An 18,034-nucleotide genomic window follows, 5' to 3' on the forward strand; every position below is an offset into this window, starting at 1 on the left:
TCTACTGTGTGCCAGGTGATCACTGTGCCAGTTTGCAAGATTTGTAAAACAGGGCTCCTCACCTCAAAGGTCTATACTCTGGTGGAAATCCCATTATTTCCCTCTTCCATGGATGGAGATGATAGCTGAGATTTTTCACTCCTATTCTCAAAAATCATCCTCGATCTCTCCTGGGGGTGTGAGGTCATTTCCTCCACCCTCAGACCACTTCGCAGGCAAGCTAATTCAGTATCCACTGAGTTTCATCACACAGGCGAACATCCCTGTCACTACCTGGTTTGATGCTTGCTCCACAGACTCAAACAAATCTCGAGCCCTCCTTCCTTCACTATTAGAGCACTTAGAGTACTTCACTGTCCTCCCAGCCCAAATATGAGGCTGTCATCCCTGTTCCCTGTCCATGATCAGTATATTGCTGTGGCAGTGCCTGTGTGGAGCACACCTCCCCCAGCAGCTGGCAGGGTTTTCTTTTTGCTATCCACCTGGCTACAGTTGTTTGGAGTGGGCTTGGAGTTCAGACTTTTTTCTATATGTAATAAACAAACAACAAACAAATCACCCCTTTCACCATCAGTTGTAGAAATCATCACTCCTTTTCCCATATCCCAGTCCCCCTTGTAAGGTCCACCTGACCCTGTCAAGCCTAGAGTTAAGTTTACCTGGGAGCTCAGCAAGTTTAAATTTAGGAACCCCTCACCTTCCAGGCTCCACCCACCACCCTGGTTAATGAGTGCCATCAATTTAAACAGTTTTCAAGGTGACTCACAGGAGGAGAATGTTTGAAATGGCCCCAAATCTCACACCTCTTACACGAAAGGAATTTGATAGAGATTCTGACAGTACCAATAATAAGCTGTAAAGCTCAATGAGGTTTTTATAAACTCTCAACAATGAAAGAAAAAAAATTAAATCGGCCATACTAGAGAAAGAGAGACAAAGAGAATAGAAAATAATATTATAAAATCATTATTGTATGAAGAGGTGGTCAAAGAGTTCGTATCTAAGAAACAGGACATGAAATTATTACAGCAATGTGTTGGCAGCTATTAACTACAAATATTACGGTGTTTTTCTAGATTTTGTAATATTTATAGTGTTTATCACCTTAACATTGCAACTGGTTGTGATTTCTCAATCTAGCTAAACATTAACTTTTACACCTAATTTTATATTCATGGTTTTGTTTTTGGTTTCTTAAGGAGGGTTCCCCCAAATTGTAAAAACATCAGGACCGGGCTTCCCTGGTGGCTCAGTGGTTAAGAATCCACCTGCCGGTGCAGGGGACAGGGGTTTGAGCCCTGGTCCGGGAAGATCCCACATGCCTCGGAGCAGCTAAGCCTGTGCGCCACAACTACTGAACCTGTGCTCCAGAGCCCGCGAGGCACAACTCCTGAAGCCCGGGCGCCTAGAGCCTGTGCTCTGCAACAAGAGAAACCACTGCAATGAGAAGCCCGCGCACCGCAACAAAAACCCAACGCAGCCAAATACAAATAAATAAAATAAACAAACAAACAAACAAAAACATCAGGACCCCAAAAACCTGAATCCACTGCTCCTTTGACAACCACAAACCTTCCTGAACTCATCATATGCAAAGTTGTAATAGACACATGCCTTAATTTATTAGTGATTGTATATTTGCTTGTATGTGGCTCTAAGCTTCATGAAAGCAGGTGCAACATACATTGTGTTCACTGCTTTAAGTCCCATGCAAGTCTTTCTCATAGTAAATGCTCAATAAATATTTGTGGACTATTTATCCCCTAATTGATTAGTCATTCTTTAATTTACTCAGCAATAAATGTTTTTTGTGTATATATATATATATATATATATATATATATATATATATATATATATATATATAGGGGTTTCTTTGGCCATGCCGCAAGGCATGTGGGATCTTAGTTCCCTGACCAGGGATCGAACCCGTGGCCCTCTGAAGTGGAAGTGCAGAGTCCCAACCACTGGACTGCCAGGGAAGTGCCCCAATAATTACTTTTTGAAGAAATACTATGAACCAGGCCTGGAAACACAGTTATCCTCTACCTTCTAGGACTTGACAGCCCAGGGGTAGAAATTGCCATAAAACCTCAACAGAACACAGGAGGCTACGTGTTGAGCATAAAGGGTGGCAGGCAGAGGGTCCTATGGGATCACAGAGGAAGCACACGAATCCAGCCTGCAGGTTCAAGGTGAGCTTTCTGGAGAAGATGCTGCTATTTGAATGAGCCCTAGAGGAGATTGGTGGGAAAGGTTGCTTTCAAGGCAGAAGGAACAGCAAGTACAAAAGCATGGATGTGGTGAGATTGTCCTCAAGCTGCCAGCGTTCACATCGCCAGGGTGTGGAGTGCAAGGATAGTGACAATGGATGAGCTGGAGACTTAAAACCGAAGGGTTTTTGGCAAAGAAGCAACATCGTCAGATTTGTTCCCACTTGTACAACTTTGGAGAATAGATTGAAAGTGATCAAGGTTGAAGGCAGAGAAACCAAATGCAGTTCTCCAAATGTCAGTGAGGGCTTGAACTGACATGGATGAGTGTGTGTGTGTGGGGAGGATTCAAAAGATGTCAAGGGGGCTTCCCTGGTGGTGCGGACGCCTGCCGATGCGGGGGACACGGGTCCGTGCCCCGGTCCAGGAGGATCCCACATGCTGCGGAGCAGCTGGGCCCGTGAGCCATGGCCGCTGAGCCTGCGTGTCCGGAGCCTGTGCTCCGCAATGGGAGAGGCCACAGCAGTGAGAGGCCCGCGTACCGCAAAAAAAAAAAAAAAAAATGTCAAGGAGCTAGAGTGGGCAGGACCTGGAGCCTGGCTGGGAGGGTGAGGGATTGGGCAGCTTGGTAGGAGCTAGTGAAATGGGCAGGAAGGTGATGGGCATGTTGCGTTTCAGATCCCTGCGTACCATCCAGGCTGGGCCAGAAGTGAGCTAGATCTGAGCTCAATGGGTCTGCAGCTCAGAGACAGGTTTTTGGCTGGAGATACCAGTTTGGGAGTTATTGGCATATGATGGTGATGGAAACTGCGGGGAGTGGGAATGGGGGTGTGGGGGAGGCTGTAGAGATTGGGAAGACTGAGGAAAGCTTTACTACTTCACCTTTTTTTTTTCCTAAACAAGCATTATCGAATTTAAATCATCATAGGAACCCCATTAGCAGATGGGTGTTATTATGATATCCACTTTAAAAATGAGACAGGCTCGGAAGGTTAAGTGACCTGTGCAATGCACTCAGCTAGTAGCCAGCAGGTGGGCCTGACGCCGCACTCAGCATACAGGAAAGCCTTCCAGCCCCACCTCCAAGGACCTGTAGGACACACGTGTCCTTTTCCTCCTTCCTCTCTCACCCAGGCCAGGCTGAGGGCACTTCCCTCCCTCAGCCTTGGACCCTTTCTCTTGTGGACCCCTACTTCCCACTAGAGATTAAAGGGGTGTGATTTAGCTCCTAACATTCACCAGAGCCTGGCCCAGCCAGCCGCCAATCTTGGTGCTGGGGAAGAGGAAGGGACCCTGAGCACTGATGGAGTGGCAGAGGACTGAAACAGCCAAGACTGGGAGCAAGCATCAGTGCGAGCTGATAAGAAGGAGGGCAGGGGAAGGGCAGAGCTCACCACAGAGGCCAAGGCTACCAGAAGGCAAGGAGGTAGAGAGAACGGAGGCAAGGGGGCTGGGGACCAGAGCTTAAAGGGAGGGCTGGGGGTGGGTAGTTCGGGGGGTGGGGGGAGAGGTAATGGGAGGCTCATTGTCCCAGCAGGGGGAAGTCTTTTGTTTCCTCTCTTCCCTTGGCAGCCTGACAGGATATGAGGCCAAGCCCCCCCTCCATGCCAGCATCCCCCCACCCACTGGACAGGGCCCTTCCCTTACCATTGTATCCTTGACAGGGATGGGGGCAGGGGCAATGGCTCTAGGCGGGAATACAAGGAATATTCGTGGCTGGGGGCTAGGCTACCGAGGTTCTGAAGGGACCAGAAGCCCCCGGGCTAGTTCGTGGAGCTTGGCAGGGAAAGCTCCGTGCCTGGGGAGGAGCAGGAAGCCAGGCCAGGGTGGGGCCTGCACCGAGGGTAGCAGGTCGGGCCAGGGGGCGGTAGGCTGGGCCCAGAGGAGATGACGCAGCCCTTCAGGCCTCTCCCAGCCCCCACCATTCCAGCGTGGGGGGCCTGAGAGCTCACCTGAAATCCAGTGTTGACATCCCCCCCCAACCAGGGCGGTTGGGATCTGGTAGAGCCCAGCGAACTCCGGGGTCCGGCCCGGGCCCTCCACCGCCGCTTTCCTGTTCTCCCTCCCTCCCTTCCCAGGATCCAGGAGTCTGGCCTCCCGCTGAGGTCCTCCAGGAACCCTGGAATTTCACCCATCCCCTCCTCTCCCTCCTGGGTTATTTTGCTCCATCAGCTGTTCGTGCAGGAAGGGCGCCCTGTTCAGCCTCGCCTCTCTTCCCGAGCCTTTTGTTTGCTGGGTCTGCAGGAAACTGTAAGGGCGGTGGCCAAGGGCTCATCTGCCCCTGGGGCCTGGGGTGGGGGGGTTCGGATTCACGAGACTTAATCCTGGGGAGCTCACGGCGGGGGTAGGGAGGCTCGATCGCCAGGGAATTAGCATTTAGGGCCTGAACTCGGAGTTGGGGCACCCGGGGGCGGGGATTGGACGTCCTATCTCCGAGGGGCGGTCCGGGTGTGAGTTCGGGGATTCCTAGAACTGGAGGCTGGAGGGACACCCCGAAGTGACCTAATAAGTGGGAGCCAACACGAGGGGAGAAAAATCTAGATACTGAATCCCACAACCTCGTCCTACACGCCTCGGATCCCGGGAATCCCAAGCGGTGGGGAGACGGTAGGCAGGCCAGCCCGAGCAGTTTCTGAGGATTAGCTAATTCCCTTTTCTTTTAAAAATGGTGGGGAGGAGGACCAGCACGTAGCCTATGAATTCACGCCTTCCCAGGACGCACCCGCAGACTAGGCGGCGGCGCGGACGCTCTAGCAAGCTGGCGCCCTCTCCTTGCTTGCCCTCTCTCTGAGGCCACCCTGGGCGCCGCCATATTCCCTTCCCAGCGGGCGGGGCGGGGACAATGCAGTCACGTGAGGAGCAGGCACTCCGGTCCGCGATGGTTCCCAGAACCGTCAGGGAATGGTTCCTGAGGTCCACTCGAGTGCCAGGGGCTGTTAGAAGTACCGGAGCTAGAGCAGCGAAGAAAAGACAAGTTCCTGTTTCGTGGAGCTTAACTTTCTGTTGGGAATAGACAGTCAATGAACAAGATACACAAGTAAACGACATGTATTAGTGTTAAGCGCTATGGAGAAAAAAAATAGGAAAGTGGGACGGGAAGGAAGGTGTAGTTCAATATTAAATGGGACTGGCGGAGAAGATTTCACTAAGAAGATAATATATGAGTTCAGAAGACAAAGGAGGCTGATGCCCTGTGTGCCCACAGGGCGTTCTTGGGAACAGCCCAGAGGTCGTTGTGGGGTAAGATCAGCAGATGAGCAGAGGTGAGGGCAGGATGCAGATCGGGTAGGGCTTCATGCGTAGGGTGCCCATTTAATATGTAGACCACTCTGGGTCACTTCTGAGCGAAGGATATGCTGTTAATACTTATGCTAAGGCAGCAGGCATAAACTGGTAGCTGGACTGTAGTCAGTGAATCAGAAGGTAAGTATGGTTACCTTAAGGGACTTTGATTTTTGCTCTGAGGAAAATGGGAAACCACTGGACAGTTTTGAAAAGAGAAGTGTGATGAATGGATACTTGCTTTAATAGCATCACTCTAATCTGTTGAGAATAGAATGTAGAGGCCAGGGCAGAAGCAGGCACACCAGTTAGGGGGCCACCAGTCAGGGAGCTGTTGCAATAATGCAGGCAAGAGATGATGGTGACTTGGACTAGGGTGGTAAATTGGGGTTGGATACTGGTTGTATTTTAAAAGTAGAGGCCAAAAAAGAAAAGAAAAAGAGAGGCCAAAGGAACTGCTGATGGGTTAGATGTGGGGTGTAAGAGAGAGTGTTCAAGCACAACCCCAAGGTTTTTGACCTAAGCAGCTGGGCAAGTGGGACAAGCACAAGAGGAGTAGGTTGTGGGGGTATGTTCAGGCGTTGGATTTTGGATATGCTAAGTTTGAGTTGCCCATCTGATGTCCAAGCAGAGATGTTAGTATGTTCTTGGAAGTCTGAAGTTCAGAGTAGAGATCTGGGCTGTAGGTAGATACACCCTTGAGGCACTGTTATAGAGATGGTATTTAAAACTAGGGGATTGGATGAGATCACCAAGGGAGTGGGTGTAAGTGGTGAAAGGATGTCTGTGGACTGAGCTTCCAGTGCTCAGTGGAGCCTCCAGTCCATAGTGGCCTCTTGGTTGTTCCTCCAACACCTAGGAGTGCTCCGGAGTTGAGACAAGAGATGAGGAAGAACCAGCAAAGGAGACTGAACGGGAGGATAGTTGCATTTACCAGGGCTGTGATTTTGCCAGGAGGTGTAATAAAGTGAGAGAGGGGCAAGGGAGTGCTTTTCACTGACCGTGAACTTTAAGCTGGGTAAGAAGGGAAGTGAGTGGGGGACAGTGGGCAGAGGGCAGGATCAATGGATTGAGGCTCCGGTGAGGTGGAGGAGTGTTCGGGTCAGGGCATGACAAACACCCTCCCCTTGACCAAACTTCAGTCAGTTTCCTCTGAACCTTCTTCTGGACTAGGCCTCAACCTTAGCCCCCATCCTTGCTGGGCCTTCCTAGCTCAGTTTAGAGAAAACCCACCCACCCTTCATATCTGATCACCCTGGCCGGCCTTCAGCAAGGATCCTGTTAAGTCCCTTTAGCTAGAATCCCCCAATGCTTGGTGCTTGCTCCTAGTCATTTTCCATTCACCAACCCCCTCATTCTGCTTGTTGGCTCTAAATCCCCAGCTGTTTTTGCTGTATTTGGAGTTGAGCCCGTTCTCTCTCCCCTATTGTGACATCTTGACACCTATTTCAATAGCTCTGAATAAAGTCTTCTTTACTGTTTTAGCAAGTGTCAGATTTTTTTTTTTTCCTCAACAGGCATAACTAGAAGTGGTGAATGAAAAGAGGAAAGGGTACATTACTGGTAATGACAAAGTCTAGGCATCACCACTGGGTGGGATGGAGGGTGAGATCTATGCAGAAGTGGAGTTTAAGCACCTGCCAGCCCAGGGTGTTGGAAGTCTCACCCATGTGGATGTTGAAATCACCAAAAATTGTGACAGAAGGGCGCTTCCCTGGTGGCGCAGTGGTTGAGAGTCCACCTGCCGATGCAGGGGACAAGGGTTCGTGCCCCTGTCCGGGAGGATCCCACATGCCGCGGAGCGGCTGGGCCCATGAGCCGTGGCCGCTGAGCCTGTGCGTCCGGAGCCTGTTCTCCGCAACGGGAGAGGCCACAACAGGGAGAGGCACAACAATGAGAGGTCCGCTTACCGCAAAAAAAAAAAAAAAAAAAAAAAAAATTGTGACAGGAGGGATGTTGGAGAGACCCAGGAGCTAAGCTCCATGTTGTGGGTAGCACAGATGACCACTGAAAATGCCGGTTTAACTGCTCATGAGAACTCTCCCTGGCAAAGCCACATTTGTGCTGCTTTGAGCCCCTTCCTCTCCTAGGGAAAGGTTGCAGATAATTTACAGCCAAAGGCCAGTGGCAGGAAAAGCGGTGTTCATTTCCTGAGGCTCAAATGACAGTGTAACCGTGAAGGACTCTATAAAGTGAGGAAATTATTACTGAAGTTCTCCAAGCTTCAATTTGCTAATGTGAAAAATGGAAATCATAGCGGGATCTACCTCACAAAGTGGTTATTCATATTTCATGTAGTACCGTATGCAAATAAGTTGTTGAACATTTCGGTATTGTTCTCAAGTGCCTATTAGTTTATTGAACACTCACAGCAACCTTAAGCGGGAGGGTCTAGTTAATCCCCATTTTACAGATGAGGAAACGTTGCCAGGTGGTGCCGACGTTGATGGCACCTGTAAAGAGTGAGGAGTGGGTCCTAACTCTCAGAGGTTCAAAAGTCTGGAGGGGACAACCTTGCGGGGAGGCGCGAAAGCGGGCGGGGGACCAATCCGACCTACGGCGGCTTGCGCCTCCAGGGCTCGCCCGGATCGGCGGCCAATGGCTCCCTCTGGTGGCGGAAGAGAGGAGAGCAGCCAGTGGGCTGGACAGGGCGCGAGCTGAGGGCGCCGCAGGGGCGGGGGCTGAGGCCAGGACCTGGTGGGCTTTGCAAGGATCCGAGAGGCTGGAGGAGTAGGACCCCGGAAGGCGTGGGCCGACAGGGCCCCGCGTTCCGGGTGGCGCACCTGGGCCAGGTGTTGTGGCCCCGCCCACCTGCCGGAGGCCTTCTGCCGTCACGACACGCCCCTTTCAGCAGTGTCTCCTCCGGGCGCCTCCGAGCTCCCAGTGGAGTCCGGCCCGCGCGGCGGGCGCCTGTTTGCATCAGGGTGATAGGCGCAGTGAGAGCCGTGGCCCACACCCTGCCGGAGACGCACGTCTGAGTGGCGACCCCAGGCAGCACCCGGGTCGCACGTGGGGCGGGAGCCGCGCAGGCAGCGGGAGCCGGGTGGGGCGGGGCTTCCCCGGGCTCGCCCACGGGGCGGGGCCGGGCCCGGGGACCAATGGAGCGCGTGTGTGCTGGGGGTGGGTGAGGCTCCGGGCCTGGCATCCCGGTAGCCACAGCTGTCTTTTCCGGCACCCGCGCCCCCTCCTCCAGTAACGGACCCTCCGGCTCTCGGGGATCACTCCTGAGCGGCTGCGTCCTCCGGTGGGTAAGTGAACGCCCTGCCACACCCGGGCGGTGAGGGTGCGCCTGGCCGGGGAGGAGCAAATCTCGGCCTCCTCCAACCAGCCCCGGGAGAAAGTGGGCAGGAACCGGTGCGGGGAGGAGGACCACCTTGTGTCGCCGGACGGTGTTTTTGTTTTGGTCGTCGAGGAGTTGTTGGGGCGGTAGAGTTTGGGGGACGCCTGTGTGGGTGGGAGGAATCTGGTGAGATTAAGGAAAGAGGAGGCTGTTTGAGATGGGTTGAGGGAGAGTGTTGATGGAGGGTGGGGCTTTGGAAGATTCGGAAGTTTCTTATCGCCCGGGGATGAGGTGATTGCATGGAGGATCTTGGGGGGCGGCTCAGGACTCTGGAGGAGGGGGTGAGGAGGGCCTCCTGCCCATCACTCACTTCCCTTTTGGGGGATTTGCTTCCTCTTGTGCTGCTAGTTAAGAAGGCGGAGGATCTTTGCACCTTTCCAGAGCCACTGCCATCCCTAGTCTCAGGGATACGGGGGAAGGGGTGGCCTCAGGAGCTGGGAGGGGCCATGGTACCCACTGCTGAGGCTTAAGAGTCTGCCATTGTTGGGCCAGTGGCCGGGACCAGTCTGCTCTCCACTAACTGTTTGAGTTGTTGGTGAACGTGAGTGTGTCTGTGTGTGTGTTTCCTTTTTGGGGAAGCTTCTGGGTGTTTGATTAGAGGTGTTTTGTGGGGGGCTCCACAGAGCTGGCTTCCACTCAGCAAACTCTTTGCAGGCTTCATAACCCATTGGTGGCTTCCTCTGCCCGCTGTCGACCATGGCCAATGAGAACTCTCCTCTGCTGGCCTACCGGCTCCTGGGGGAGGAGGGGGTTTCCTTCCCTGCCAATGGGGCCGGGGGTCCTGGAGGGGCATCTGCCCGGAAGCTCTCCACCTTCCTGGGTGTGGTGGTACCCACGGTCCTGTCCATGTTCAGTATAGTTGTCTTCTTGAGGATTGGTGAGTGGCAGGGGTTTACTTGGGGGTTCAGGGGGGTGGGACTGGGATGAGGTTGGGGAAGGGCCCTGGGAGAAGCAGGTGGATGAAGGGCTTGGGGTGGGGTGGGGGGTGCGATGGGTGAGCCGCCATCCCACCTGCTTTGCCACTCCTGTCCCAGGGTTCGTCGTGGGCCATGCTGGGCTGCTGCAGGCTTTGGCCATGCTCCTGGTTGCCTACTTCATCCTGGCACTCACTGTCCTCTCCGTCTGTGCCATCGCTACCAATGGAGCTGTGCGAGGGGGCGGAGCCTACTGTATCCTCCAACGTCGGTGGACAGGGGTCTGGGCTCTTCTGTCTTATGGGGAGGAGGAGAGGGCCCCTCCCTGCATCCCCTGGGGGGTAGGACAAGAGGGGACAAGTTCTAATGAATGTCCAGCAGACAGGTTGGTATGGCGAAGGTGACAAACACGACCTGACACGTTAGTGCCACTTTCCAGTTCAGCAGGTGTCTTCCCAGCTGCCATTTTGGTTCTAATTGACAGTCCTGTCAGTTAGGTAGTATTCATCTTATGGACGAGGAAATTCAAGGGCATTAGTGACTTGGGCAAAGCCACGTGGCTTGGGAGTGGCAGCAGTGGGACACACTGCCTCTGGGCACAGTCCTGTGTGTTCAGGGAGATGAGCCCTGGAGGGCCAGCTGCATGGTGCTTTGTGCCCGGGCCCTTCCTCACGCTCCAGTTCAGTTTCTTTTCCCTTAACGCTCACCCCCTGCTTCCACTTTCAGTCATGATCAGTCGCACCCTGGGGCCTGAGGTCGGGGGCAGCATCGGCCTCATGTTCTACCTGGCTAACGTCTGTGGCTGTGCTGTCTCCCTGCTGGGGCTGGTGGAGGCCATGCTTGATGTCTTCGGGGCTGGTTTGTGCTCCCCACCCTGGTCTGGGCAGCTCTGAGGATTTGCCGGGTCTGGGATTCTGGGATCATGGCAGGGAGAGAAGCCCTCTCCAGGAGAGATGCATAGTGGTCCTTTAGCTCAACTTTCTTGAGCTCCTGCTGTGTGCCCAGCCTCGTGCAGACATCCAAACATCCGAGAGAATGTCCTGGCCCATGAGGAGCTTCCCATCTAGTCAGGGAGGCCAGATTAACACTCCTAAAGTTGACAGAGCAAGATTGGTGGTACCCACCAGGCAGGGCTAGGATGCTGGGCTATAGCTGGGCGGGGGAGTGGGAAAGATGGCCTCTCAAAGATGGGGTCTCTTCCTGCTTTGAGTCATGGTTGGGGTCCCTCCTTGGGGGTCTGGCTTTCTAACTCTGTTCCTTCCTCTCTACAGATGCCACGGGGTCCAGCGGGCTCCGCGTCCTACCCCAGGGCTATGGCTGGAACCTGCTCTATGGCTCCTTGCTGCTGGGCCTGGTGGGCGGGGTCTGCACCCTGGGGGCCGGCCTCTACGCCCGCGCCTCCTTCCTCACATTCCTGCTGGTCTCTGGTTCCCTGGCCTCCGTGCTGGTCAGCTTTGTGGCTGTGAGGCCCAGGGACATCCCCTTGACCCCTAGGCCTGGCCCCAACGGCTCCTCCCTGCCGCCCCAGGTTGGCCACTTCACCGGCTTCAACAGCAGCACCCTGAAGGCCAATCTGGGCGGTGAGCTGGGTGCAGGAGCCCTGGGGTTCTCAGGGCGAGGGGCGGGCGTGTGTGTGTGTGGGGGGGGGCGGTCTTGGAATCCCTGGATGAGAAGAGATGTCAGAGAAAATCAGGCGCGGGAGGTCTGGACCTCGAGCAGTACATGTTGATTAAGATCTGTTGGGCGTGTACTGGCCGCTGTCTGTTTGGCCCAGCTGGGCACGAGAGTGACCACGCGACAGTCCCTACCTTAGAGGAACTTGTTTAGTTGGACAGATAAGATGTACATCAGGAAACAAACTGCATAATAGGACCGAATGTGATTCAAGTAGACAAGAAGCACAGAGGAGTCCAGAGGAGGGAGCCCTGGGTTTGGGCCCGGGAGGGCGCGGGCCGCTGGAGCTAGAGGTGGCGTGAGCGGGGTTGGGAAATTCAGATAGGAGGTGGAGGGAAGACGTCTTAGGAAAGAGCGTGGATGAAGGCCTGGAGGGAGGAATGGAGGAGCATGGGGAGAAGGAGGTGATGAGGTCAGCTTAGCCAGGGCCAGAGACGGGTCAGGGCTGGGGTCTCAGGGCTGGGGTCTCGGTGAGCTGGTGAGGCTGGTGGGGAGGCCGTGGGGGGAGGTTTAGAACGTGAGGAGAGGGTAGCAGGGCCAAAACGCCCGTATTCCTAGGACTGATGCTGATCCCCTCTCCTCCCTGGGGACGATTCCCCTCTCCTCAGCTGGCTACGCCGAGGACTACACCACGGGGGCCACGATGACCTTTGCTAGCGTCTTTGCCGTCCTTTTTAACGGCTGCACAGGCATCATGGCTGGGGCCAACATGTCAGGTGAGAGTCCTTGGGGGAGGGGGGCTGCCTTGCCACCTTGTGCCCCTACAGGGCACTGAGGGTTCAGGGATACAGGGCATGGTGGAGGGTTGACCTCCCTCCCTCTGCTCCCTGCCCCCCAGGGGAGCTGAAGGATCCCAGCCGGGCCATTCCTCTGGGCACGATTGTTGCCGTTGCCTATACTTTCTTCATCTACATCCTGCTTTTCTTCCTCTCCAGCTTCACCTGTGACAGGTGCCTGGGGAGGGGGTGAGCCTGGTCCTTGAGGGGGTGGAGTGGAGGTGTTGTCACACCTGGATCACCAAGGGAAGCACGGGCCGGGGCGGGCGGGGGGCAGATACCCAAGCTGTTGGGCGGTGTGGAGAAAATGGGGACTGTTCCTCCCACTGGGAGAGAGTTAGAGCTGCTGCCCCGGATGCAGAGGGCTGGCTACATAGTAACAGCCAACCCGAAGCCAGCATTTGCTTTGTGCCTGGTACTATTGTAAGTACTTGGTTTGGGGGTGGGGTGGGGAACAGCTTTCTAGTCAATTTGTATTTCCATAAATATTTGGCTTCTTGTGCACGTACTGTTGGGAATGTCCACCCTGTGATTAAATCCAAAGCAGCCCAACGACAACCAGTGAATGCCAAGTCTAACCCCTGGGCACACTTGATCTATTAATACGGTCTTTGAGATCAGGGCTGGGGTCAGCTCAGAATACCCAGTGCTTAACCTCAGCCAGTGTTGTGAGAACTGTTCTCACCAGGCCCCTAGGGTGGATGCACATTTATCATCTGCGTCCTCCTCCTTTCCTTCCCTGTAGGATCCTGCTGCAGGAGGACTATGGGTTCTTCCAAGCCATCAGCCTGTGGCCCCCGCTGGTGCTGACCGGTATCTATGCCACATCGCTCTCAGCCTCCATGAGCTCCCTCATTGGCGCCTCCCGCATCCTCCACGCCCTGGCCCAGGACAACCTCTTTGGTGCGCTGTTCCCTGCCTCGTGCCCGGCTCTGAGCGCACCCTCCCGTGTCTGTCTCGGTCCCCCCCTTGGCCCAGGCTGATGTGTCTGCTGCATTTCCGTTTGCACAGGAGTGATCCTGGCGCCAGCTAAGGTTATATCCCAAGGGGGGAACCCCTGGGGAGCCGTGCTGTATTCTTGGGGCCTAGTGCAGGTAAGCTTTCCTCTTCAAGCTGCCCTCACCCTCACCCTCACCGTAAGCCCCGCACCCCCCGTTACACTCGCGGGACCAGGAAAGGTCAGACGCGCACTGGGAGACGTGCCTGAAAAGGCAGGATGTGTTGGCGTTTGATGGGGGAGCGGGGCGCGTTGGATGAACGCCCAGCCTCTTGGTCCTTGTCCAGCTGGTGCTCCTGGCTGGGAAACTGAACACGCTGGCCGCTGTGGTCACTGTCTTCTACTTGGTGGCCTATGCTGCCGTGGACCTGTCCTGCCTGAGCCTCGAGTGGGCCTCGGCCCCCAACTTCCGGTGAGCGAAGGAGATGCCTGTGTCCTCAGAGAAAGAGAGGGAGGAATGGGAAGGCCTGGGACCAAGCGGGCAGAGGCTGGGGATGGAGTGGAGCGGCTCGCGGTCGGGGCAGCCCTGAGCGTCCTTCCCTCTCTGTCCCCAGCCCCGCCTTCAGCCTCTTCTCCTGGCACACCTGCTTGCTGGGCGTGGCCTCCTGCGGGCTCATGATGTTCCTCATCAGCCCCGGGGCCGCCGGCGGCTCCCTGCTTCTCATGGGCCTGCTTTCTGCCCTGCTCACGGCTCGAGGAGGCCCCAGCAGCTGGGGTTACGTCAGCCAGGCCCTGCTTTTCCATCAGGTGGGGGGAGCTGGGGGAGGGGGGAGGGGAGGGGAGGGGCTGGGACGGGAACGCCCACGCCCGGAGGAGGCCTCCTCTTCCCCTGGCTGCCTGCGCTGGTTCCGGCCCAGGTGGTGAATGGGCGCCGCGCCCCGGAGCCCTTCCTCCTGTCACCTCACCTGGTCCCCAGGTGCGGAAGTACCTGCTCAGGCTGGACGTCCGGAAGGACCACGTGAAGTTCTGGCGGCCGCAGCTGCTGCTGCTGGTGGGGAACCCTCGGGGCGCGCTGCCTCTGCTGCGGTTGGCCAACCAGCTCAAGAAAGGGGGCCTCTATGTGCTGGGCCATGTCACCCTGGGAGACCTCGGTCAGTTGCCCTCCACTCACCCCTCCGCCCCGACCTCTCTCTCCCTCCCGTTCCCAGAAGCTCTTTGTGTTCTTTGTGCCCCAGAGGCCTCGTGCTTCTTCCCAGATGACCCTCCCTACCAGCCATACCCCTGCCCAGACCTTTCTTTTCTGCCCACGTGGACTTGGACTCTAGGAGAAAGTACGTGAATCTGGCCCACATGGGCTGCCTGCCTCCTCTGCAGACTCCCTGCCCTCGGACCCCGTGCAGCCGCAGTACGGGGCGTGGCTGAGCCTGGTGGACCGGGCCCAAGTGAAGGCCTTCGTGGACCTCACCCTCTCGCCCTCCGTGCGCCAGGGGGCTCAGCACCTGCTGCGGATCTCAGGTCTTGGTGAGCTGCTCCTCTCCGGGTGCCCTCGGCCCCCCACTCCGTGGCCCCTCTCAATCTCTGCTCCCCTCCCCCAGAGAGTCAACCACAGATTGCAAACTCCAAAACTCCACACCCACAGTCTAGTGCAGACAGGACTTGGTTCTCAAAGATAAAAGACAGTGAGTGATAAGGTCTCCAAGGTGATGCCTTAAGGACTAGAGATGGAGCAACACCGTTTGTTTGTTTTCTTTCTGACCCATGCTTGGGGCACAGGCTCTGAAGAGCCTGTTGTCTTTCAGGGGGCAGTGGGAGAAGTATTTGAGGTGGGGCTGCCCCATCAAATCTAGGGTAGATGCTTTCTAACCACCAGAGTTCAGAGAGAGGAAGACCACTGTCACCGATGTGGCCGGCAGAGGTTTTGTGATGAGATGGTATCTCAGCTGGGCCTTGAGAGCAGCAGAGAAGTAGGGGGCCGTGTAATGTGGCCCCCAGAGACTACAAAGGATGCCAAGGGTGTGTGGGTCTGATGCTGTCGCATGGAGTGGAATGGTCCCAGCTCCGTGACTGTGTCTTCGTGCCAAGGCCTCCAGCCCAGCTCCCCAGCTTCCTTCAAATCGCTGCTCAGCGCCTCCATCTTTCTCAACCCCGGGACTGGCGTCTATGCCCTCTCTGAGTGCTTGCTTCCTGCTCCACTTACAATCTGGCTAAAGTTCAAGTGTTGGACATTGCCCTGGTCGGAGTCAATCAGAACCCCGGAAAATGCTCAGGAGGGGGCGTGACTAGTTTAATTTGCAAGATCAGCTGGAGTTCCCACCTGCCAAGGTGTTTTAGGGGTGTTATCAAGCATGTTATAACTAGAACCTGGAGCATCTGAGGGCTTGTCTCTCCCCAGCCCCACCTTTTGTTGGGGAGAGACCCTTGGTCTCTGGACCAAGAGACCACTCCTTTCACGCAGTTCATCCTGCAGAAAATGATTCAGATGAAAAGGAAAAGGTTTCCTTTAAGTGGTTAATCGCCCAGCATGGAGAATTTGATTTACTGGCAGATTTTGAGTACACCTTTTGTCCCGTGAGAAGGGGTCTTAGAGGAGGTCTGAGTCTTCCTGTAAACTCAGCCCTGGTACAGGGGAAATTATCTGATTCCATATTCGTTGTTCAGATACTAAAACCCAGGAGCTGTCAGCAGGGACTGGGGACTTTGTGGTTGGTGCACCACCAGCTTAGTGGCTCAGAGAATGGGCTCTGGTGCTGGGTACCTCGTGTTCACTTGCTGGCCCCAGTGTGTATCAGCCATGAGCCTTTGGGCAAGTGACTTCACCTCTCTGGGTCTCAGGTTCCTTATCTGTAAAAGAGGGTGAGTAATAGTCCCTACCTCATACTGTTGCTTCAAGGATCAGATGAGTTAAAACACAAAGTGCTTTCAACAGGTTGGGGGCTCCAGTCAGCGTGCAGATGGTGGCTCACAGGGGACAGTGCTTTGGACACGCTGTCGTTAGGGCTTTGCAGTCATAGATTGTGCAGCCCCAGCCCTGAGTTCTCATCCTCCCCTAGCAGGGTCTGAGCGCTGTTTCCCTGGGGATTGAGGCCATGAGCTTGACTAATCAGGGGGTCCCATCTGCCAGTGGAGTCAGACTTGTATCTCCTATCATGAAAAAGGCGTTGAAGCCCAGGGTGAATACATCCTACTGCCCCGGAACGGAAGTGCTTCTTAGTTAGAAGAATCCTAAGGCGAACTTTGCCTATTTAAATGGGGGAGATTAGTCATGGAGATAAATAAATGCATGTGAAAGTGTTTGGGAAAACTAAAAGTCATTATGCAAATGTGCATAATGTTGCCTTAAGAGGCCAAGCACAATGCACATGTCATACCTGATGGCTGACACACGTTGCTGTCAGCGGGTGGGAGTGGACACCTATTAGCATAGTGTGAACTCAGCCATGACTGATTCCTGTGGGTTCCTTCCTGCCTACCCCAGGTGGCATGAAGCCCAACACGCTGGTCCTGGGTTTCTACGATGATGCTGCACCCCAGGACCACTTCCTGACGGACCCAGCTTTCTCTGAGCCTGCGGATGGCACCCAGGAGGGCGGGTCCCCAGCCCTGAGCACCCTGTTCCCTCCACCCCGGGCTCCAGGAAGCCCCCGGGCTCTCAGTCCCCAGGACTACGTGGCCACAGTGGCAGACGCCCTGAAGATGAACAAGAATGTGGTTCTGGCCCGGGCCTGTGGAGCCCTGCCCCCCGAGCGTCTAAACCGGGGATCGGGGGGCACCTCTCAGCTGCATCATGTGGACGTGTGGCCCCTCAACCTGCTGCGGCCCCGGGGCGGGCCCGGCTACGTGGATGTCTGCGGCCTCTTCCTGCTGCAGATGGCAACCATCTTGGGCATGGTGCCTGCTTGGCACAGTGCCCGCCTGCGGATCTTCTTGTGCCTGGGGCCTCGCGAGGCGCCAGGGGCAGCCGAGGGGCGGCTGCGGGCACTGCTGAGCCAGCTGAGGATCCGGGCCCAGGTGCAGGAGGTGGTGTGGGGCGAGGGGTCTGCGTCGTCCCAGGAGCCTGAGGAGGAGGAGGAAGGGGACTTCGTCAACGGCAGGCGGGGAGACGCCGAGGCAGAGGCCCTGGCATATAGTGCCAACGCCCTGGTTCGGGCCCAGCAGGGGCGCGGCAGAGGAGGGGGGCCTGGAGGCCCTGAGGGTGGGGATGGCGAGGAGGGGCCCGCCACCGCTCTGACCTTCCTGTACCTGCCTCGGCCACCTGCTGACCCTGCTCGCTATCCTCGCTACCTGGCGCTGCTGGAAATTCTGAGCCGCGATCTGGGCCCCACGCTGCTCATTCATGGCGTCACCCCTGTCACTTGCACTGATCTCTGATGCCCATTCCAAGTAGAGAGTGTCCAGGTAATCGTAATCGGGTGGCCCACGCTGATTACGGGGTGAGGAGGGGAAGGGCCGCCTTCCACCCGCCTGGCACATGGGACTCGGACCCTGGTGGAGGTATTAGGGGATCCTGGTCTCTGGCATCTCTCGGTCTCTGGGAGAGGGGCCCCGATGCACTAACTAACGCAGGGCGGCTGTCCCCGCCACCACGGGGGAGGGCTCCCTCCCCCGCTGGCCTCCCTCCCTTCACCCGTGCCTTGACGGGGGCTGGGTCTCCACTTGTGACTCTAGGCTACCTCAGTCTCCCCACCTCGCCCAACAGACTCCCCGACCACTGGGCTTTTGATGTTTTTGTTCTGTTTTATTTTTCTAACTGCCGAACGTGAATAAAAGATCAAAACACTACGCGTTTGCCGGGCGTTTCTGGAGCGGGGCGGGTAGCTGGGACGGAAAGGGAGAAATCTGTATGGGGGATGGGGAAAGAGGGGCGCTGGAGCGTCCCAGCGGCGAGGGGGCCACGTGCG

General features: G+C 55.9%; 1 protein-coding gene across 3 annotated transcripts; it reads left to right on the top strand.

The window, feature by feature from the left end:
- The first annotated feature begins 8,619 nt into the window (after nucleotides 1–8,619).
- On the top strand, nucleotides 8,620–17,907 carry SLC12A9 (solute carrier family 12 member 9). 3 transcript variants are annotated; one of them, XM_081256989.1, is made up of 14 exons: nucleotides 8,620–8,743; nucleotides 9,490–9,712; nucleotides 9,870–10,004; nucleotides 10,476–10,607; nucleotides 11,021–11,329; nucleotides 12,032–12,139; nucleotides 12,262–12,373; nucleotides 12,945–13,102; nucleotides 13,211–13,293; nucleotides 13,484–13,608; nucleotides 13,751–13,943; nucleotides 14,113–14,287; nucleotides 14,511–14,657; nucleotides 16,612–17,907. In XM_081256989.1, exons 2-14 carry the CDS (start codon nucleotides 9,532–9,534, stop codon nucleotides 17,502–17,504), a joined length of 2,751 nt encoding a protein of 916 aa, XP_081113115.1. In that variant the 5' UTR covers nucleotides 8,620–8,743; nucleotides 9,490–9,531; the 3' UTR covers nucleotides 17,505–17,907. The 3 variants fall into 3 exon arrangements, with proteins under 3 accessions (XP_081113115.1, XP_081113116.1, XP_081113117.1); XM_081256990.1 differs by having other exon boundaries at nucleotides 8,620–8,739; XM_081256991.1 differs by lacking the exon at nucleotides 9,490–9,712.
- The last annotated feature ends 127 nt before the right edge of the window (nucleotides 17,908–18,034 follow it).

The sequence above is a fragment of the Mesoplodon bidens genome (genome assembly GCF_964165515.1).
Source record: "Mesoplodon bidens genome assembly, chromosome: 15".
Classification (NCBI taxonomy): domain Eukaryota; kingdom Metazoa; phylum Chordata; class Mammalia; order Artiodactyla; family Ziphiidae; genus Mesoplodon; species Mesoplodon bidens.

Excerpts from the sequence above, each read along its gene's own strand:
- SLC12A9 (XM_081256989.1), top strand. The coding sequence starts at position 9,532 with ATGGCCAATGAGAACTCTCCTCTGCTGGCCTACCGGCTCCTGGGGGAG. Across the intron at positions 9,713-9,869 it reads AGTTGTCTTCTTGAGGATTG|GGTTCGTCGTGGGCCATGCT; the intron begins GTGAGTGGCAGG and ends CTCCTGTCCCAG. Across the intron at positions 10,005-10,475 it reads GCGAGGGGGCGGAGCCTACT|TCATGATCAGTCGCACCCTG; the intron begins GTATCCTCCAAC and ends TTCCACTTTCAG.